This window comes from Squalius cephalus (assembly GCF_949319135.1).
Source record: "Squalius cephalus genome assembly, chromosome: 10".
Lineage (NCBI taxonomy): Eukaryota > Metazoa > Chordata > Actinopteri > Cypriniformes > Leuciscidae > Squalius > Squalius cephalus.
Window position 1 is genome coordinate 19,638,172 of NC_137131.1, and position 20,319 is coordinate 19,658,490.

Genomic DNA, 20,319 nt, shown 5'->3' on the forward strand with positions numbered 1-20,319 from the left:
AATTGTCTTTGTTTTGCCAGGCATTGACATAAACTAGACTATGTCCACCTAAACTTTGTTTTTCAATAGAAATTATGTCAACACAGAACTGAAAATTGTGTTCTATAAATAATTTCATGGGGTCTATCACAGCAAATTTTCAAAAACAAATTGGTATTTATTAAAACACATATTGGTATTTATTAATCTTAGTTAATGTTATTTGTAACTTTTTAATATCATTTTTTATTTAACATTAAAGGTGCTGTATGTAGGACTGATAGATAAAGATAAATAGGTACTGCAGTCCAAATTCAAAATATCAGAGAACGTGGTTTCCCCCGCCCCCTCCTCGACGCTCACGAGAGTTGCCAGTTTTAGGACACGCAACAGAACGAACGCGATTGACGACGAAAACCGAGTAGACTGTAAGTTAATGAGTTGATTTATCCGCGTTTTAATATGCTCTCGTTCATAGAGATTTTTTGATGGATACCGAGGCTTTTTAGGTTGTGTGGAATCTGCAATCTCTGACCAGTTTGTTTGCTCGTTTCCAAGGCTGCGATACGCTGACATCCCGGGGTGTCGAAATACTATTGGGTGAACAGGCAGTGGGCGAGATCACACTGACCAAAACAAAACCCGACTGACAACACGGAACGTGTAAAATAATAAGTAAAATAACTGGCTGTAGAAGTGTTTTTCAGAGAAACGAGTATGTGAACTTTAGCATGTTTCCTAAATATCTGCAAACATATTATGGTATTTTTATGCTTTAGTAGAGTAAAAAAAGTTACATACAGCACCTTTAACAAGGCTAGATAAATGCTATAAAAATTTTGTATTAAGTAATGTTACCATGTAAATGCATTAAAGGTGCAGTAAACGATTTATGAGAAACACTGTTGATATTTGAAAATCAACTCCCAAACAAACAAACAAACACACCCCTACCCAAAAGAAACACCCCTCCTTCCCTTCATTGCTCCTCCCCCTAAACATGAACATGCTAGTATGCAACAAATGCAACGAGTAACAGCTCAAATGATTATGGATGAATCAGCTGTGATTCAACTACAACAACAGCATATTTTGGTTCTGTAAAACGTCTCGGGTTATGACTGTTACCCTTGTTCCCTGAGAAGTAGTAAAGTCATAGTATTGACTAGGGCTGGTCCGAATACCATTTTTTGAGCTTCGAAGCTTCGGTAGTAATGAACATCGAATATTCAAAGCTTCTGAGAGATGGTGCTGAACATATTGTTCTCTCTAATAAAGGCAGGAATCTCTATGTGTCTGTATGTCCGTTTGCATTTTGATTATTTCGAGAACCGTTCATCCAATCGACTTCACAAGGGAGTGCAGTGTCACATTTGGTGCAATATAGATGGACACGCGAGACGCGACACATTCAGAATTAATAAACTTTTAGTAAACTACAGAACAGCGCGAGCGGGAAGTGGCGCACCTCACGCGGGCAGGGCTTATATGCTCCGAGAACGGACACTGCACTAGTGATATAAAACGCACACACACAGGTCTGTTAAATTAAGCAATACTTTTAAGGTAGTCTAATATTTTTCTGACTAACAAATTACTGACGCAGTAAAGGGTAGATTTAAATAAAGAAAAACGAAATTTAAATAAAGAAAAACGAAATTTAAATAAAGAAAAAACGAAATTTAAATAAAGAAAAACGAAATTTAAATAAAGAAAAACGAAATTTAAATAAAGAAAAACGAAATTAAGTTAAATTAAAAACGAGATTAATTTGATAATAACGGGTAAAAAGGCTAATACATTTTGTTTCTATTATTCTATTTTCCACAATGTCAAAGCAACGCAGCTTAACCCAAAACACAAGCTCAGGCATGCACTTCGGTCCATACAAACTCCGCTGTTCTGCGCTCTAGCCAGAGAATACTCCCGTTGCAGGATATCAACTCCCGGTTCTATTTCTAGCATGCACGCGTTTTCCGCGTGGCTCGAGCCGCGCCTGAGACGCTTGTCTCACACAGGCAGTGTGCAAACTCCAACCTGTTAACATGGGAGCCGAAATAAAAATGGACACGCCACGCAGCCAGTGTGTTGCCGGCCTTATTCAAGCGCGAATGAGAACCGTTTCGCGGGGGGGGGGGATCCCAGGTGTGCAAAAAAACAAAAAAAAACAACAACAACCGAATATTCGAATGTCAAATTTTCAAATCAATACCAACCCACCAAACGAATATTCGATTATTCGGGTCTAGCCCTAGTATTGTCGCTTTGCGTACGCCTCTTTGTTATTGCGTCTGAAGCATGAAGCATGTGTGTTAAGTCTGAAGCATGTGTGAAATCAGTCCAATGACGAAACAGAATAAAAATAAAAGCTTATCCAGTATGACTGGCGTTAGCTTCAAAAGAGCCAAAGCAAGTCAATCACAGGGATGCAGGAAGTATGACAGGCTGATGCAGCGTCTTGTTCCCTTCTCAGGAAACAAGGGTTACAGTCGTAACCTAATATGTTCCCTTTCGAGTGAACTTGGGCTGCCTCATAGTATTGACACTTGCTATGGGAACGATAATACCCAAACCGCCATGCTTACAAGTACCTGTCTGTGCGAATACTGCGAGCACACCTAAGACAAGAGCACATTGTGAAGTTCAAATCATAAAATCTTACGAATGTGAGCGGAGAGGACCAGCCTGCCACCTGAAACCTCTCGATGACCGTATTCACAGCATCGCCAAAGAGGCCAGGAAAAAAAATTGTCTTTCTCTTTGATGTCAGACAGATGTAACCAGAGATGCCTCTCTGTGGCTGCCATAGAACGGCTGATGGCTCCGGCTGTCTCTTTGGTGGCCCGGAGACACAAAACCGTGGCCTGACGTAACTCTTTAACTGCGTCGGGCCCACCCCCTTGCCTTCGTCAAGGTCTCTTAGCAGGTCCCCCTGGTATGTCTGCAAGATGGCCATCATGTACCGACACGCTCATCCTGTTTGTTTCTAGGATGAGCGCCCTGCTTCTTGGTTGACCAATTCTCGGTTTAATTTAGCCATGGCACCGGTTATTACTCGGGGGATAGAGATGGCGAGTTCTCAAAATCCCCCGCTTCGATGCTCAGCACATCCAACTCCTCATAGCTGGACAGCTGAAGCACCTGGCTCTCTCCCCGTGCGGAAGAAGCCACAGCACAGGCTTCCGATCCCGGCACGGGAGCGCAGGATCCCTGGAGGCCAAAGACTCTCCAAAGATCCCAGATGGAGAATTGCAGAGATTAGTTGAGTCTTGGGGTCAGAAAGCCTTAAAAAAAAGAGAAAAACAAGAAGCCGCAGCACAGACTTCCAATCCCAGCAAGAGAGCGCTGGATCCCTCAGTTAAAGGCAGAGAAAAGGCCGTCTCTAACCGCTTCGCGAGATCCATCTGCGAACCCCACAATCTCAGTCGCCGCGCGTTCCTCAGCAGCAGCAGGGCCAGAACCATGGGGAATGCAAGCCTGAACACCCTCCTCAAAGAGTGCCAAGCGAGAGCGGAGCGTGCAAAGTGGTAGTCTTTCGCAATGCTCACAGTCAGCCCCCTCGAGAGCTGCCTGTGCATGCTCTGCTCCCAAACAAACAACACACAATTGTGTAACACACCGTTTGCTAGCCATATTAATGTGAATTATGATTCTGCACTATATCGGGACAGACAACACTAAACAAGACACACAGTTTCAACACAGAATGCTTGCTGAGGCACAGACGCTAACGTCGGATATTCCGGATGTGCTTTCTTGGTCATGACGTCACCTGCCCGTGATGTTCCTTTTCGCCATTGCACTGATTGTAACTGTGGACTGAGTTTGTAATTTGTCAAAATAATCTTAATGTGTGTCTGCTTTTTGTTTTGTCCATCAATCAGTCTGGGTCCAGATGAGATGGAGATTCTGCTTAATTTCATGTACGGTGCCATCCTAGACTTCCCACCAGGAACAAATGTCAGGTAAGCACGCTCTGTAGTGACATTTCCTATCTTCCAATGTGATAAATACAAAAATCCAATGGCTTTGTCTGATTTTGCACAAATGTCAAGATGTGTGTGTGTTTGTCTCTGATCTTAGTCAGGTTGTGTTAGCAGCGGACATGTTGGGCCTGGAGGGGCTAAAAGATGTAGCCGAGATGGTCCTGACTCGGGACTACTGCCGCTTTTTTCCCAAGGTAAGACCAGAGGGAGGAGTCACGGCTTACACATTCAGTCTATTTGAGGTGAGGAGTGTAAATAGTCCTGTTAAACAGTGAGTTTGTTGTCAGATTGTGCCAATAGTACTATCATCTTGTCGTTTATTACCCTTTAGGGAAACATTATGTGATTTGTATTTGTGAGCGAGTAAAGTCTGGGCATTGGTTCAGCTTTTGTAGAGCATTTAATTTGTCAGCCAAAAGTACATGGCCATATCCCTCTGGTGTTGCTCCAAAAGAAGAATCCTCCCATTTAAGTTCCTCAGATGCAGGTGTAACATGTACATTTTTTTTCTTCAGGCATTTTTCTACTTCTCTTAGAATTACTGTACTGAAGTACTGCAGCAGACTCAACTCATGTTTACACAGTAACTGCAAATCGTCGTGAATATTGGCTCTCTGATACAAAAGCAGTAGTGGGAGGCAGAGGAAGTCAGGAAGCGTTGTGTTTGACAGCCCTCTTGCAATTCGTGAAGGGCTGTTTTGTTTGTGCTTCGAGTCTCTCATTCTTACTCCCACCTTTCAAAAATGCTTTGAGACCAGTCCAGTTTATGTCCTTTCAGCCGGTAATTTCATCCTACTGTACACAGAGATGAAAGAGGAATGCATTCACTCCCCCTTCTCTTTCAAAATAATTAGCATCTGTTCAAGTGTAGGAAAGATTCAAGGTATGCTGAGGAATTAGTTTTCCCTCTAAAGAAATGAATAGTACTTTTGACAGATTTAGACTAGGAATGTCAATCAATTAAAATATTATATTTACACACTACGGTTCAAAAATTTGGGGGCGCTAAGAATTTTTTAGAAAGAAGTCTCTTATGTTCACCTGGTGAACATAAGTGAACTGGTGAACTGGTTGCAAATGCAGTATACTACAGCGAGAATAATTGAATAACAAAATGACTTTGCTCGCACTTTATGGACATAATGTTGTATATTTATAAATCTTATTACGTCTTAACACCTAATTCAATAATTAGGTCCATAATTCAATGCTCCAGGCTTGAATGCTTTTGATTCTATTTTACAAATTGTATATTTCTACTTTTTGCCTACTACATGTGTCAAGATGCAGTTTTCCTCTGGTGTTCACATTGACATTTTATTTGAATTACTGTGATTCACTCGTGGGTGTTATTTTACTTGTTTAGCTTTAATGACCATGCAATTTCATCATACAAAGAGTACCAATGGCTTTAATTTCCCCCTTATTATGAATGATTTATAAGTAACCCGTAAAGAGGTATTTCTCCATTATTTACTGTAATCAGGTGCTTTGCAATGGTAACTTTTGAATAAATAATCTGTGTTATCCAAAAGTTTGCAAATTGTAGCTTTCAGGAAGTTGTTCAAATTAAGAGTGATTTCAGTTGTTTAAAATGAAAGTAAACTCACCAGTTCAGGTAGCTGAACTCTATACTGTAAATTAGAGTTCCAGGCTATTGAACCACTAAAGACAGTGAGATGAGGTGTGAATATCCCTCTTCTCATTTTCTGCAGCCTGTTGATGGAGTTCAGAGATCCATACTGGAGTGCCTTGCCATTACCCACTCTATAGGCCTGAACAATCTCTACAGCTCCTGTGTGAGGTGAGGCATTTTCTGCACCTCTGTGGATGCTTTGCTTTTAATAATGGTTTTTAAAATGACTTTTCTGATTGTACTGCCCCGTTAGAGTTCTTTCCTCCATCTACTGTCATATGCATACTGCACAGTGCAAATTAATCACTAAATAATAAATGACTAAATATATCAATAAATAATACATGTTCCAAAATGATTTCTATTTCTGAGGTTATGCTTCTGTCCAAATGTACAAAAGTAAGTAAATATTATTGCTGTGATTTATATAGCTGACAATAGGCAAGAGTCTCAAGCTCATTTGCCTGTCTTGCATCCTATATTTCTCTAGCAGAGCTGTTTGTGATTGCCGCATGGCAGACCAACTTAAAAGTATTTGCACCCTGTATTGTACCAACAAATATTGACTTCGCTCTTGGTATATTAGACTGTTCGTCAACAATTTGTTCGTTTCACAGTTCGGTGTGAAAGGACCTCTAGACAGTGCAAAAAAGATTGATTTGAATGAAAAATTCTTTCCATCTTTAGATTGTGGTGGCCATGAAAAAAATATTTCCAATAAAATCGTTACTGTATTTTGCTCTAATTTTGTACTGGTAACAGAGATTCCAAAGATTCTTTGATTGACAAAAAAATGAAATCTTTGACCTTTAATCATTTCGAACCATCACCATTACTTAATTACCCAACTCTAAACTCAGTGCACTGCGGTAAACCAGCTCAGGGAGGCGTGTGAATGTAGGTCGGGATTTTTCCAGTGCCTCAGACACAGAAAGAGAGAGACTGTGTGTGTGTGTGTTGTTTCTCTGATGTGTTGCCGCCGCCTCGGCTGCGGGTAGGAGGGTGAAGAATCACGCATCAGGATCTGATGGTTTAAGACCAGCGCAGCACTGCTGCTTTCAGTTCAGAGCCAGTCCAGCATCAGCTGAACCTACTGTCCTTGTGTTACTAACCTAGATCATTGGGAGATTCAATCCAAAAATAACAATTATTTTGTTGCACACATATTTTTAGCATGAATATTTATTAATATTTGGGCTGCTCTTTGTTATACTGACACAAATTAATGCTGATACACTCCAAAAAGGAGAAGACGACACAATAAAAGTGCTACGACTTGTGCACTATATTCCAAGTCTTCTAAAGCTGTACAAAAGCTTTGTGAGAGGAACGTTGTTTTTTACTCATAACTGCATTTGTATGTCAGTAGGAATTGCTAGGAAATATTTTTTGACTTTTGCTTATTAGTATAGGATTTTAAAGAATGAATGAAAACAGCGTATGCTCATGGATGTGCGTTTCAATCCACAGATGGGTTGCTGAGCATTTCGTGAAGTGCTGGTCAGAAAGGAATTTTGCCCTCCTCCCTCCAGAACTACAGAAAGATTGCCTTAATACAGTCAGCAAAAACATGGTGTGTAAAATGTTTTCTATTTTGGTGGGGACTTTACACTTTGTTTGTATTTTGAGCTAATGTTTTCTGACCCCCTAATCTTACTGTAAAACTATTTCTCACAATTACTTTTTTGCATTAAGACAATATTTTAGTCGGTTTTATACTGTATGCTGTTTTCCTCTTGGGAAACAACATAGACAACAATTTTTGTTCACTGTCTTTCTGCTGCTGTCTGCAACTAATTGCTCAATAAGACTATAGCCGCTTTCCGACCGGAGGAACCTTTTCACAGTTCCTAGAACTATTGGCTAAAGTACCCGTATGTTCCTGCGGTGCGAACACGCCGACTAGGAACGACTTAAGTTCTAGGAACTCCATTTGTAGGAACTAATTTAGCTCCTACTTCAGAGTAGGGTCTAAACCAGCACTATAGGAACTACCCGTGACGTTAGTGTACGCTGATGACCGAACGCACGCAAAACACCAGCATCTGCCATTTTTAAAACAGCTATATGTAAACACACAGATTATAGCCTATATATTTACTCCAGACACTAGATACAAACATGAAAATCAGTGATAGATGGGCCTCTAAACCTTTATGCTGAAGAGAAAATCCAACGCAACTTTGAGGGGACCAAGTCAAACATGATTATGTATTTCTGCTCAGCTAGCAACACTGGACATCAACCACACGGCATAGGCTAATAACTTTTTTTTTCATATACTGTGTAGTTTCTATAACAATTCTATCTAATAACATGTTAAACAGTACTGTTAGACAGATCGCTAACTAATGAACACAGAGAATGCGAGCATTGTTTGCTCTGGCGTTCTCAGCGCCGTCAAAATAAAGGTCCGTCGCTCCGTCAAAAAAGTTGCCGTGCTTGCGTCACTTCCTTACCCCTCTTACCAGTTCCTATGGCCACTTGGCCAGTGCGAACGCAAACAGCAAAACCAAGTTTGGGGGAGAGTAGTTCTTAGAACTGTTTAGAAGTGAACAGTTTCTATAACTAAGTTCCTGTAACTACTTGGTCGGAAAGCGGCTATTGATGAGATGAGCTGTGGCCTCTGTTTTGAGGATGGCCATTGACTAAAGAGCAATTATAGGTCTTGATTGAGTGTGTGTGTGTGTGTGTGTGTGTGTGTGTGTGTGTGTGTGTGTGTGTGTGTGTGTGTGTGTGTGTGTGTGTGTGTGTGTGTGTGTGTGTGTGTGTGTGTGTGTGTGTGTGTGTGTGTGTGTGTGTGTGTGTGTGTGTGTGTGTGTGTGTGTGTGTGTGTGTGTGTGTGTGTGTGTGTGTGTGTGTGTGTGTGTGTGTGTGTGTGTGTGTGTGTGTGTGTGTGTGGCAAAGCCTCAAACACCTCATTCACTTCATCCATAGTCTGGCAGTCCCCTAAATTTCCCACTCACACAGACCTAGACCTTCAGCGGCTGCCAAGTGTAGTTGTAACATTGGGTTTTCCCTCTCCTGACTTCCAGCCTTGATGTAAACAACCGCTGAGACATATTGGATTACACTCGGAAATTTGCAGTCACTAACAGTGCTGCCACTGTGTGGAAGATGGATCTATGAATGAGAATGTGTGTTTCTGATTTTCAGACGGTGCAGAGTGTCGTATCTGTGCTGAGTGGCTGCGAGCAGCTGATCGGGAGCCTGCCGGAGGTCAAATGGGCCAAGCAGGTGCTGAGTCTGGCCAGCGAACTGCAAGAGGAGTGTCTGCAGATGATTGTCACACACCTGGCCCAGGTCACACACACCGCTGCCTTCCACGATCTCCGAAGGGTACGACCAATCGATGAAGTTTAGACGTAAGATATAAGATGTCTTGTCAGCTATGACCGTCAGACGTGTACTGTTTCAGAGAGAGGAGTTTACACGTGACCCCACTCTTCTGAGGAAGGTGTGCATAGCTGTGCGGGAGGGTGTTACTGTGGAGAACTGCTGTGACCTCTTTACTGCTGTCAATCGACTGAGTGGTGACCCGAGTGAGGTAGACATTATCACAGAAGACCAAGCCAATCAGGAGGAAGTGGAGGTAAACAAAACAGGACACTAAAAGCCAGCATTTCATTACAGCTCATTTAGGAAATGAATCATTTATTTAAACTGATTCTAACAGAGCCTTTTAATCAGTCAGTGCAATAAAGTTGAGGTCAGTTTAACACATTAATTTAGTGTCATATTTATTTTAATAGTAAAATGTTTATATTAATTATAAAAAGTGATACAATATATTATAATATTATTAATTATATTATATTTCTCCATCGGATTTGATATGGATATTGAGACGTTATCTTTATCTAAACAAACACGCACACCATGAGAGGCCATGACTATATTCTGAATGCAGTCACAGCTAAAGGAAATTGTTAAGCTATCTTTCCATTATCTCTGACAATCAAACACGATTGTTGCATTTTGGCAACTTTTCCATCACTTATTCACCAAGGTAAAATGATACTGAATGTATGATTATATCCACACATGGCAAATAACTCCGTTTAAAATAAATAATTATAAAATAATTATTTTGGACATAATTATTCATAATGTTTAAAGAATAATGTTTTAGTGAAAAAATATTGGTACTTTTCACCTTGCTTTTATAGTTTTGATTCAAATACATTACATTAGGTTAAAACAGTCGCATATGGTCTAACTGCAAAAGTTCAACTATTTCGACCCAGCCGAAGCTCAAATCTGATCCGAAAATTATGTGTATGCTTATGGTCAGAGGAGTACCTGCAACCCTTTCAGCCTTGACTATATTAAAAATATACCACAGCCCCGGATGCATTATTTTATAACATGGTTACATAGTTTTTATTCAAACATTTATTTTATTAAAGTCCCACTGTAGTCAATAATTGTATTAAAAATTATTCAATTAAAAATGTCATGCCTTAAAATAGCTTGAATGTAACTCTACACCCTTGCCTCATTTAGTATATGCAGTTCTATGAATATGCTAATTAGCCCCGCCTCCACTCACTCACACCAGCTCAGAGATCCACTCATTGATGATCACAAGTTGACATGATTGGTTACAAGGTAGTTGTACCAGCGATTTCAAACTGCGTTTTTGAGAAAAATTTTGGTTCACTGCAGTTTTAAGGAGAAAATACTCAGCAATGGTGTTGACTTATGAATTTACACATTTGTCTTAAAGCATATTTAAAACACCACATAGACATATAAACAACATTAAAAGCTTGATTTTCACCACAGGGGGACTTTAAACAATCCAGGATCAGAACTGTCTGTTGTATTATGGTCAATATATAAAGTAAATATGAGGAATACATAATTAGAATTCATCTTGTATGGATTTGCATATACAAAGACGTTACTTTTGGATTTATTCTGGAATTACAGTATGCACATATGTTTTTACTTCTAGAATCTCATTTCCTATTGAAACAGGATATTCAAAGTATGGTGGCACTTCTGTCCATTGCGTGTTACATACCAGAATTGTGGTTGGATGTTTGGATTTTAGCTGTTGTAAAAGTAAAAGGGATTTGTGACATTGACTGAAAAGAACAACCATTTATTTATAAAAGTTATTCATTTTTCATACTAGATTGAAGACAACTCTTTTTTTTTTTAAGTTAGGATAACATGCACTAATAAATATATGCATTAAAATGTACATGTACATTTTTATTTGAATCTTTTAACTGAAGCAGTGTTGTAGTTATTAATATACTTGATGAATAGATCCCATATATGCTTCATCAAGCATGCCTGCAGCATTGGGTCTGCTGAGCACTTTCCCGTGTGTTTAATGTACAAAGTGCTTCATTTGATCCTGGGATTTAAACTCGCTATAATGTACGTGGCCAGGCCTGGGCCGGATTACTGTAAAGTGACACTACAAATAGAAAAGCTCATAGTAAACAACCTCCCCTCTCATGCATGCTTATGGTCTCGCTCTGTCATTTTATGTTTTTCTTTATTTCTCTCTGGCCATCACTGTCGCTTCCTGTCTCTTTGTGATTTAATTCACATCCCAGGGGAAATAGCAGAATGGATTAGTCTGAGAAAGACCAAGAGTCATGGGTGTGGCCATGTCTAATCTGGCTCTATGTCCATTATAGCGGGAAGCAGGGAGGGGCAAGGCGAGAAATGAATTGCGGATGGAAAGACTGAGGCAGGATCTGAAAAATACAGAGGTTCTTTTTTTTTTAATGAACATTCGATGCAGAAGGCGTGAACACAAGCCTCTGCTATTGACATCATCCGTTTAGCTGGAGAGGATCCTGTTAACTGTAGAGGGAGGCAACGGCAATCGTTGCCAAGACAACCAGCCTTTGAAGCAGCTGCGGATTCGCTCCTCTTCTCCTGCTGTTGTATCCACCCTCCCTCCTTCGCTCTCTCTCTTTCTCTGACTGACTCGCTCACCCTCTCTCACTCATTCTGTCCCTCTGGTAGCCATTCAGGCGTGAGCTGTGTTTGCTGCGCACGAGGCTCTGGACCTTCCTGTTTCAGTCCTTCTTTGCAGTGCGGCACACTCAAGGATGGGACACTCTACAACCCAGATATCGGGAAAAAATACTTGCAGGTAAGGAGGCGAATGAGAAAAGGTAAGACTTTAGCAATAGCAAAGGAAAGAGGAATGGAAATTAAATGTACATAATGTGGGAAGAGAAGTACAGAATAAATCAGAGGAGAAAAGAAGAACATAAGGCAGCAGTCAGACTGCGCTTGTGTGGAGGAGGAAGGGAGTGTTGTTTTATTTATTTATTTATTTATTTATTTATTTATTTATTTATTTTAATGGTCCAGTGCAGTGATGAAGAGCCCTCCTTTGCATGGATAGTGGGTAGCCAGTGCTGGTGAGAGAAACCCTGCTGGATAACCTCCAGCTCCTGTCAGTCCATCAACACAGCCATCATAACGGATCTTTTTAATATGATCCTGTGATGCTTTGAGCAGTAAGGCTAGAATACTCCAAACACATCAAAACATTATTTCCAGAGGGGGCTGGGGAATGGGGTCCACAATTAGATATAATGGATTTTGTGTTGTTCTATTCTTCATGTGGAAACATATATGCTTGTGCATAAATTATGCATTGCTTTGGGTGTCAAGATCATGCTTACATTCTGTTTTCTAAAGATTCTACCACATATGCAAATGTGGTGCCTCATATGCAAAGCATTCGCAACAAACACAAACACTCAAGCTGCATTCCTTCACAGGAGATTTGATCCATGATTTGGACTGTTTTCTGGCATGACAGCAGTGAAATCAGAGCTCAGTTGTATTGCTGGGAAGAAAGGCTAGATCTTTGTTTTTTTATGGTGATATTAAGGATGCTGTGAGATGATCAAAGGCTAGATCTGCGCTGTCTCTATGAGATGAAGGAGTAGGAAATCAGTGGCTCTCTGCAGAGCTGCATTGCCTATTTTGCTGATTGGGGTTGTGACTGATTGTAAGTGTGCAAGTATGTGCGTGTCTGATTGAGGAAATGTTTAGCAAATGTTGATTATGCAGGAGTGGATGTTCTAATTAAACTGAAGTTGTCTGTAATCTAAAATTAGCTTTTATTTTCTTCCTCCCTCCGCCAACCCTCTCAGCTGCTCTTGATAAAGGAGACTGCAGAAGGCTTGGAAAAAAACCAGTGCTCACCAGCTCTCAGGTGATCTTTTATTCTGTTACTTATTTTGGTGAAACTGTGAGAAATGTTTGCCTATAGACAGATAAATTGTCCCAGGTTGATTAATCAGCCAATATTTAATCATTTTGAGATTGTCTGCATCAACCAATATACATTTTTTTTTCTTTAGTAAATGTATACAAATAAATTCAACAAACTGTATTGTGTATTATTTCAGCCAACCTACTTTCTAGATATCTGTATCAGCATCAGCCATTAAAAAAACAATATCGGTTGACCACTTAAAATAATGTGATTTTCTGGCGTAGGCTCTGCTGTGAGTTCTGATTTTGTAAGGTTTTCTTTTACTGATAGACAAGCTGATTGAACTGACATTAAATGGGTGTTAGATGAGTGCGGCTAGACTTACCTGAGCCGCAGCTGAATGTGAGCTCACCTACACGCCTTAAGGTTGATTCAGGAAATCTGTGCTGCAGATTTACTGATCCTGAAAACATAGTTGGATAGGATTTGAGAATGGTGTTCTTTAAGAGGATGTGAATATCTGTTTATTTATTTATTTATTATTGAGATATAATTAAAAAAAAATATATATATGTATATATGACCTAAGTGAGATGGATACAAAGAACTTGGACTAAAGAAACAGCTATCCTTCAGTTATGATTTTCTTTGACTTGCAAGAATATGCTTTTTAGCCTTTAATCCAAAGTTCATGTTATAGTGCTTTGTTCCTATATGTCTGAGATTACTATCAAATGGGTTGCTGATCTGATTAATATTGTACAAAGCCATCATAGTCTTTCATTCTCTCTCCATATCTCTCACTGCAACAGAAACCTACAAAATGCCTCTCGGGCACTTCATCTCCATGTGATAGCCCTACTCATCATCCCATTAAGGTATCACAGGGTCCACGTGCTTCCCCTGCAAGATCTGTAGCTGCAGCATCAGGCACCATGAAGTCTGATGCTCTAGGGCCAACAGCTCACACGGTTCCTTCTGGGAAAACAAAATCTAGTAACAACACCTCACTTGGAAGCAAGAATGATAAAATTAAGCCAACTCACACGCCAGCTAAAACCAAGACTTCATCTACTGTTAAACCAGTGTTGAATGGCACTGGTGGTTGTGCTCCTCGGGAGAATTCCTCCACTTCAGGTGCCCGTGGTTCACCTACAGGGAAGACGGTGCTGGACAGGAAGCCAAACCCAGGAGCAAGGCCAAAGTCTTCCTCTGCTGGGTCTGATCTCTCAACAGGCCATGCTAAAGGAGGAAAATTGCAGAAGAACATGATGCCAGGGAAAGATCTGCCTCAGGAATCAGCCAGCAATGCTCAGAATACTCCATCTAACTCTGGCAGCACCTCACCAGACAACAGTGCTGGGAGTCCTCGCAACAATGGCCACAGTACACCAACAGGTGAATTTACCTTCACACCACACACGTCCCTTAATGATACTCTACTTCATCTCGAACTAGTCCCTTTTTTTTTACTGTGAAGAGTGGAGGCTTCCAGCAAAAATGTTTTTGGCTTTGCTTCCAGTAAAGTCAGATTTAGTAAAACTGTTAAGCAGAAAATCAGTCCTGAAAACAGCACTATAATAAAATAAGCAAGACAGAGCTTTAGGTCCTTGGAAGTCAAGAAGCTATCCTTAGTTTCTCAGGTTACCCCCTATTGTTTAATCTTCTGTCACTGTAAGTAAAAAGCTACAGAATGTATGTGTAAAAGTATGTGTGCCTTTAATAAAAGTTTGAAAATTACAATGGGAAAGGAAGGATCGAGAGAGAGAAGGAATTTTCTAAAGTTCTGAATCTTGAAATCCAGGGGTATGCTCATTAGCTAGTGTTTGCCTGGTACTGCCTCCCCTGTGAGTCAGAGAGTCTGTGCTCAGCAGAGTAGGTTTTAGTAGGGTATGCCGGAGTTAGCTTGTCATTAAGCTGCTTAGCACTTCTAAAATTGTACATGCCTGTTACCTTGCTCACAGTTCTTAAGGAATGTGGGTTTAGATAGCACAGGGATACTGCAGGATATGCCAGTGTACTATGAGGTACAACAAATATCAAAACTTAATACATTTGAAATAAACATAATACATTTTCTTGACTAGACCGTGTTGAGAACAGGATTGTAATTGATAATGATCTGTTTAATTAGATTAATAGGCTATACATTAAAATATACACACAAATGTTTTATATGATGTACTTGGAATTGTTTTTAAATAACTACATTCTATGTTGTCATTATGCAATGTCATTTATAAAAAAAAATTTGTGTTGTTATAAAGACTGAATTATCATTGAACATTGTAGGTCTCAGGTCAAAACTTCAAGCCAAGGCAACAACAAAATCTCCTCTGACCAAACCTGCCCAAAAAACAGACACTGAAAAGACTAGCAGGTGAGTTGTTCTATGAACGCAACCAGCCTGTGATCCTTACACTTTTTTTTCTACTATGTCTATTTCTTCCAGTTGATAGTCAATCTTTGGTCCTTCATTGTGTTGCTACAGCCCCACTAATAAATCAAGCAAGACTAAACCTGCCACAACTAGCCGTGCAGTACCTGTAATTCCTGCATCCCGCTCAGATCCAAAGAGCAAGAGCACTGTGTCAGGCCTTTCAGAGAACCACGGTAAGAAACAGTCAGGTTTCAGAATGTATCTAATGGTAAACTGTAATTAACACTAATGAGAGTCTTTTCTGTTCCCTCTTTTAAACAGCTTCATCTAGACCTGGTTCAGCCCTTAGCTCTAAAAAGCCTGCCTCCCCAAGAAAAGAGGTAGAGAAAGATATATCCAAACCTTCAGCTATTAAGAAGACAACAAAGGCCATCTCAGAATCAAGGCAAAGCATTAAACCTTCCACATCTTCCTCTAAGCAGTCGCTTGCTGCCCCAAACAAAACAGGACCTAAACAGAAGGCTCCAGAAACACTTTCAACAAAATCATCTCTTAAATCATTTGGGGCAGTCAAAAACTCAACTCCTGCTGGCTCTAAAAAACCAGGCACTGCTGTGAAAGATTCAATATCTAGCCCCAAACACTTAAAAAAGGTTACCCCGAAGAATCCAGCTTCTACCGAAGGTAAGACAAGAAGCAAGGAAGTAGTTGCATCTTGTCTGGAGAGTTCCAAAGTTCCTTTGTCCATGGAGCAACATTCACTAGTCAGCCCGGCTATAGTAGACCAGCCAGAAGTGGTTCCCAAGGGTATATCAGCAACTTCCACTAAGGTTCATGATATGGAGAAAAACAGTGATCCAGTGAGTAAATTATGTAACACAGAGGTGAAGACTCTAACTCCAGACATGCATACATATACTTCTGAACAGAGTGAGATGAGTGGGAGTAAACTGGCCACAGCCCATGCCGTTCCACCCCATACCACTGGATCAGACCGGGGCCTCAATTCCATGAACTCCTCAAAGGATTTCCCTCCTGATACACCTTGCAGTCTAGGGAGCATTGAGACACCCCTAGAGGACTCATGGAATGGGCTTCATCCCCAGGTTAGCCCAGAGTCAGAGACTGGCAGTGCCACCACTTCTTCTGATGACATAAAGCCACGGTCGGAGGATTATGATGCTGGAGGCTCACAGGATGATGACTGTTGCTCTCATGAGCGTGGCAATTCAAAGTGTGGGACCATGCGTTGCCCTGACTTTCTGGGCCGCAGCAGCAGTGACACCAGCACACCTGAGGAGCTCAAGATGTACGAGAGCGGGGCTGGACTACGTGTGGAGGTACGGCTCAGAGGACGGGAGGCAGAGACTACAAGTGAAGAAGAGGTAGGGCGTCCAAGACCACGATCGTGGATTAGAAAAGATGACGTGCCAGTGGAGGAGGAACCTTGTGAAATGGATTCTGCATTAAAAAACTTGAAGAGTGTACAGGACCACCAACTTTTCTCCACTGAGGAAGAAGATGAAGAAGAGGAGGAGGAAGAAGAAGAGGAAGAGACTGAAGATGAACGATCGGAAGTTGAGGTGCTACCGAGAGGAATGGCTCCCCCACTTAACGAACCTCCACAGTTCCAAGGTATTGTCAACCTCGCATTTGAAGATCCTGCGGACCAAGAGAATGAGCAACCAGAGTACCAGTCAGCTTCTAACTTCCGTCGCTCTGTTTTGCTATCGGTGGATGAGTGTGAGGAGCTTGGATGCGAAGAAGGAGGCGCCCAGACTTTGACAGGTGATGTCTTTGACAGTGAACCTCACAATTCTCAGACAGACTACTGCTCCCAGCAATCCACAAGCACAGTGATATCTAACCACCAAGAAAAGGAACAGGAGCCCAAACCTGTGGTATTCCTGACAGAGGTCCGGGGATCTCCACAGGAGAATTGTGCACATAATCAATCAGATGCCCCTGTGCAAGATAAAGACACCAGTGACGTTCCTGCTCAGGAGCGTCCTAGTCACCTGGACCTCCGGCTGGCAGAACAGTATGGCAATCTCCAGACCAAACATATAGACAGCAGGAAAGCTGACTTGCGGCTAGACTTACCTGAGCCGCAGCTGAAAGTGAGCTCACCTGCACACTCTCCAGCAGGTAATGTATAATGTAAGCCCATCCCCCCTGACTGCAGTCTCAGAAACATCCACTCAGTTTCCCATCCTGACACATTCAACTCAAATTTTCAGACAATTCTTTTTCAATGAGGTAAATCCAGTGGGGTAAATCCTTATAGTTCATTGATTTAGAAAGTAGCACACTACTGCCTCCCTTTTCCCCTTCATTTAATCCTTTTCTTTAAATGTCTATTGTTTGCTATCTAATACTTCAAAAAGCTATAAACACAACTAAAATGGCTTCTCTGAGGCGCTTTAGTAATTCAACAAACAAGTTTACAAGCTTTATTTTTACAGTAATATATCAATATGCGTGTGGTGTAGAACATCTGTTATGGGGTGTGGCTGGGCAGTCTCAGTTGTACCATTGCACTTAATATATAGGCACCCAAGTTCTCAATCATTTTTGTTTGTTTGTTATTATCCATGCTGAATAGTAAGCTTCTTCCTCATAGGCCAAGTCCTTTATACGTTGACTTCTCCATAAGAGATCTTTACGCAAAAGACAAGCACCATGTGACTTGGCCTTCAAATATATATGCACAAACATACAGTGAGCTAAGCTTCCTTTTAATACTGCCCATAAAGGACCACACCTTATAGAGGCCATGATGCTTTGAATGTGTTAGATCTAGATGTTTTTTATACTCAATATTGATGTTGAGTGTTGCTGTCTTACTTTTCAAGACTCTGTCTGTTTAGTCATCCAAACCAGGCAATCTTGCATGCTAATGCTAGACTTTGTTATTGATTTTGTTCAAATCTCATCTATGTTTGTATCCATCTTTGTGTGTTATTTTTTTCTTTTATTTCTCATTCACAATTTATCAAGCCATTTGTAGTTCTGTAGTTGTAATTTTCTCAACACTAGATTTTTACATTGTAGATTTCATTTTATTCAATGTATTTCTGTAGAATTAGTAGTTTTTCTGTACGTTGTGTTTTTAAAGAAAAAGAAAATCTAAAAAGGTCCTCGTGTCTCTCTTTTTTCACACTTGTATTATGATTCCAATCACTGTTAATGGTTTTGCTTGAGTTTTTCTTGACAAGAAGCATATCTTGAGTTTGCCAAGTAAAGCAATAAGCACTCTTTTGCCAGCATGTCCCTCATATTTTCAGTGTAGCTTTAAGTTAAAAATTAAGAAACGAACTAAAAAGCTCCGTGCTTGCTTACGTTTCAATGTGTATATTTAAGAGAAAATGCTCAGTTTGATCAGAACCAGAGAATTCATATATTTTGTGTGTGAACAAAACAGAAGTTATGCTGGAGATGCAATGGCTGGCAAAAACATGCCTTTTACTGTTATAGCACTTGTGAACAAAAGAGACACATTCAGTGTAGGTTTTCCTCTGTGCATCACCTTTATGGCATCTGTCCATCCTTATCCTAAATTCAGAAGTTGTTCCATGGATAACATGGAAACTTCATGGAAAGTCAAGAGTTGCTCCATGGAAAACTTTGGATTTGCACATCTGCTTAATTGTAATGCATGCGTCATTGAATCAAATCTTGATTAATGACAATTAAAAAGTTATTACTGCCTAAGACAGAATATATTTTTTCATCTATTTAGTCTTTAAAATGCTTCATACTTCAAGCTTGTCTTAACTGCATCATGGAGGACACAGTTGCACTAGGGGTGATTCTGTACATCATGTGGAGCTAGAAACAACGCATGTCTTCAAGAAAATGTTGTTGTTTTTTTGTTTTTAAAGCCCACGTACGGATAAAACACTTGGTCATTGTGCAGTATTGTCAATTATTTTTAGGGGACATTGATGGTTGTGACACATTGGATCAAACCTGCACACATGACCGGCGGTCGTCTAAAGCCCTGTCCCCCATTTACGAGATGGACCTGGGAGAAGCCCTCGAACAAAGAATGGATGCAGACAAGAGCAATGATCCCCAACAGGAGGAGTCACATTGGAATGGTAAAGAAGTAGAGACAGTGGACAATGAAGTCGGAAAGTTTGCAGAGAAAGACTGGAGTCTGCTTCGACAGCTACTGTCTGACCAAGAGTCCAATCTGGGCATCATAAACTCAGTCCCAGAGGATTTAAACCTTGCACAGTACCTGATAAAGCAGACGCTGTCCTTGTCTCGAGACTGCTTGAATGAACAGGATTACTTGTATCACGAAAAAGACACATTTAAGCGCTGGGCCGAGCTTATTTCTCCACTGGAGGACTCCACCACCAGCATCACTGTGACCAGTTTCTCCCCCGAGGACGCTGCCTCTCCACAGGGCGAGTGGACTATCGTGGAGCTGGAAACGCATCACTGATGGCATCCTGGACTGGAATACAGACAATGTTTTGATAGGACTCTTTGGATTATGGCATCATTTCCTTCTTTCTGTGCTGCTTCTTTGTTTTGGGGAGAAAGACAGATCAGTTGCAGCTTAAGTTGAGCAAAGTTACATGGCTTTTTGTACTCATTGTACAGGTACTATATGAAGGACTGGAATAATGACCTCAGTGCAGTTGTTTTGCATGTGGGCAATTTTCTAAGTTATATTGTTTACTTGATGGGTGTTGCTTGAATCTTTGTAGAATACCAAAAAATGCATTTTCTTGTTGCTCTTTTTGTCTCTGAAAGATGACGCTTCTAAAATGTTTTGAACAGAGTGTAGAGAGTATGTAAGTGGTTCTGGTTTACATTTGTTGTTTTAAAACAATAAAAGCCGTGTTGTTTGAATTTTGGTGCTTTTTTCCTTGAAAGGTAACAGATTGATACATCTTATTACTTTCATCTGCCTATATCGTTTCGGATAGAAAAACAATAATTTAGTCTATTTAAATGGTGACATTTTTTATAAATAATAATGCAATAAATCAAAGTTAATTAGATCCTTTATTCTGGGTCTTTCTGACCCCAAATGACCTTTGCTACAAACAAACACAAATAAATTGGAATGATATCTGGTTGTATGTTAGCCTGATGATGTTAGTCCCTCTCA

At 40.5% G+C, this 20,319-nt stretch overlaps 1 protein-coding gene across 1 annotated transcript in view; it reads left to right on the forward strand.

Moving 5' to 3' along the window:
- btbd8 (BTB domain containing 8) overlaps positions 1-20,055 on the forward strand; it is a 31,722-nt gene extending 11,667 nt beyond the window's left edge. The window contains exons 7-19 of the mRNA XM_079883187.1: positions 3,864-3,944; positions 4,063-4,159; positions 5,681-5,769; positions 7,072-7,174; positions 8,758-8,940; positions 9,020-9,193; positions 11,596-11,725; positions 12,744-12,805; positions 13,621-14,206; positions 15,101-15,188; positions 15,300-15,421; positions 15,510-17,336; positions 19,127-20,055. Coding sequence (XP_079739313.1) covers positions 3,864-3,944; positions 4,063-4,159; positions 5,681-5,769; positions 7,072-7,174; positions 8,758-8,940; positions 9,020-9,193; positions 11,596-11,725; positions 12,744-12,805; positions 13,621-14,206; positions 15,101-15,188; positions 15,300-15,421; positions 15,510-17,336; positions 19,127-19,644 — 4,060 coding nt within the window. The 3' untranslated portion in view covers positions 19,645-20,055. The remainder of the gene's footprint in view (positions 1-3,863; positions 3,945-4,062; positions 4,160-5,680; positions 5,770-7,071; positions 7,175-8,757; positions 8,941-9,019; positions 9,194-11,595; positions 11,726-12,743; positions 12,806-13,620; positions 14,207-15,100; positions 15,189-15,299; positions 15,422-15,509; positions 17,337-19,126) is intronic.
- Positions 20,056-20,319: the final 264 nt, after the last annotated feature.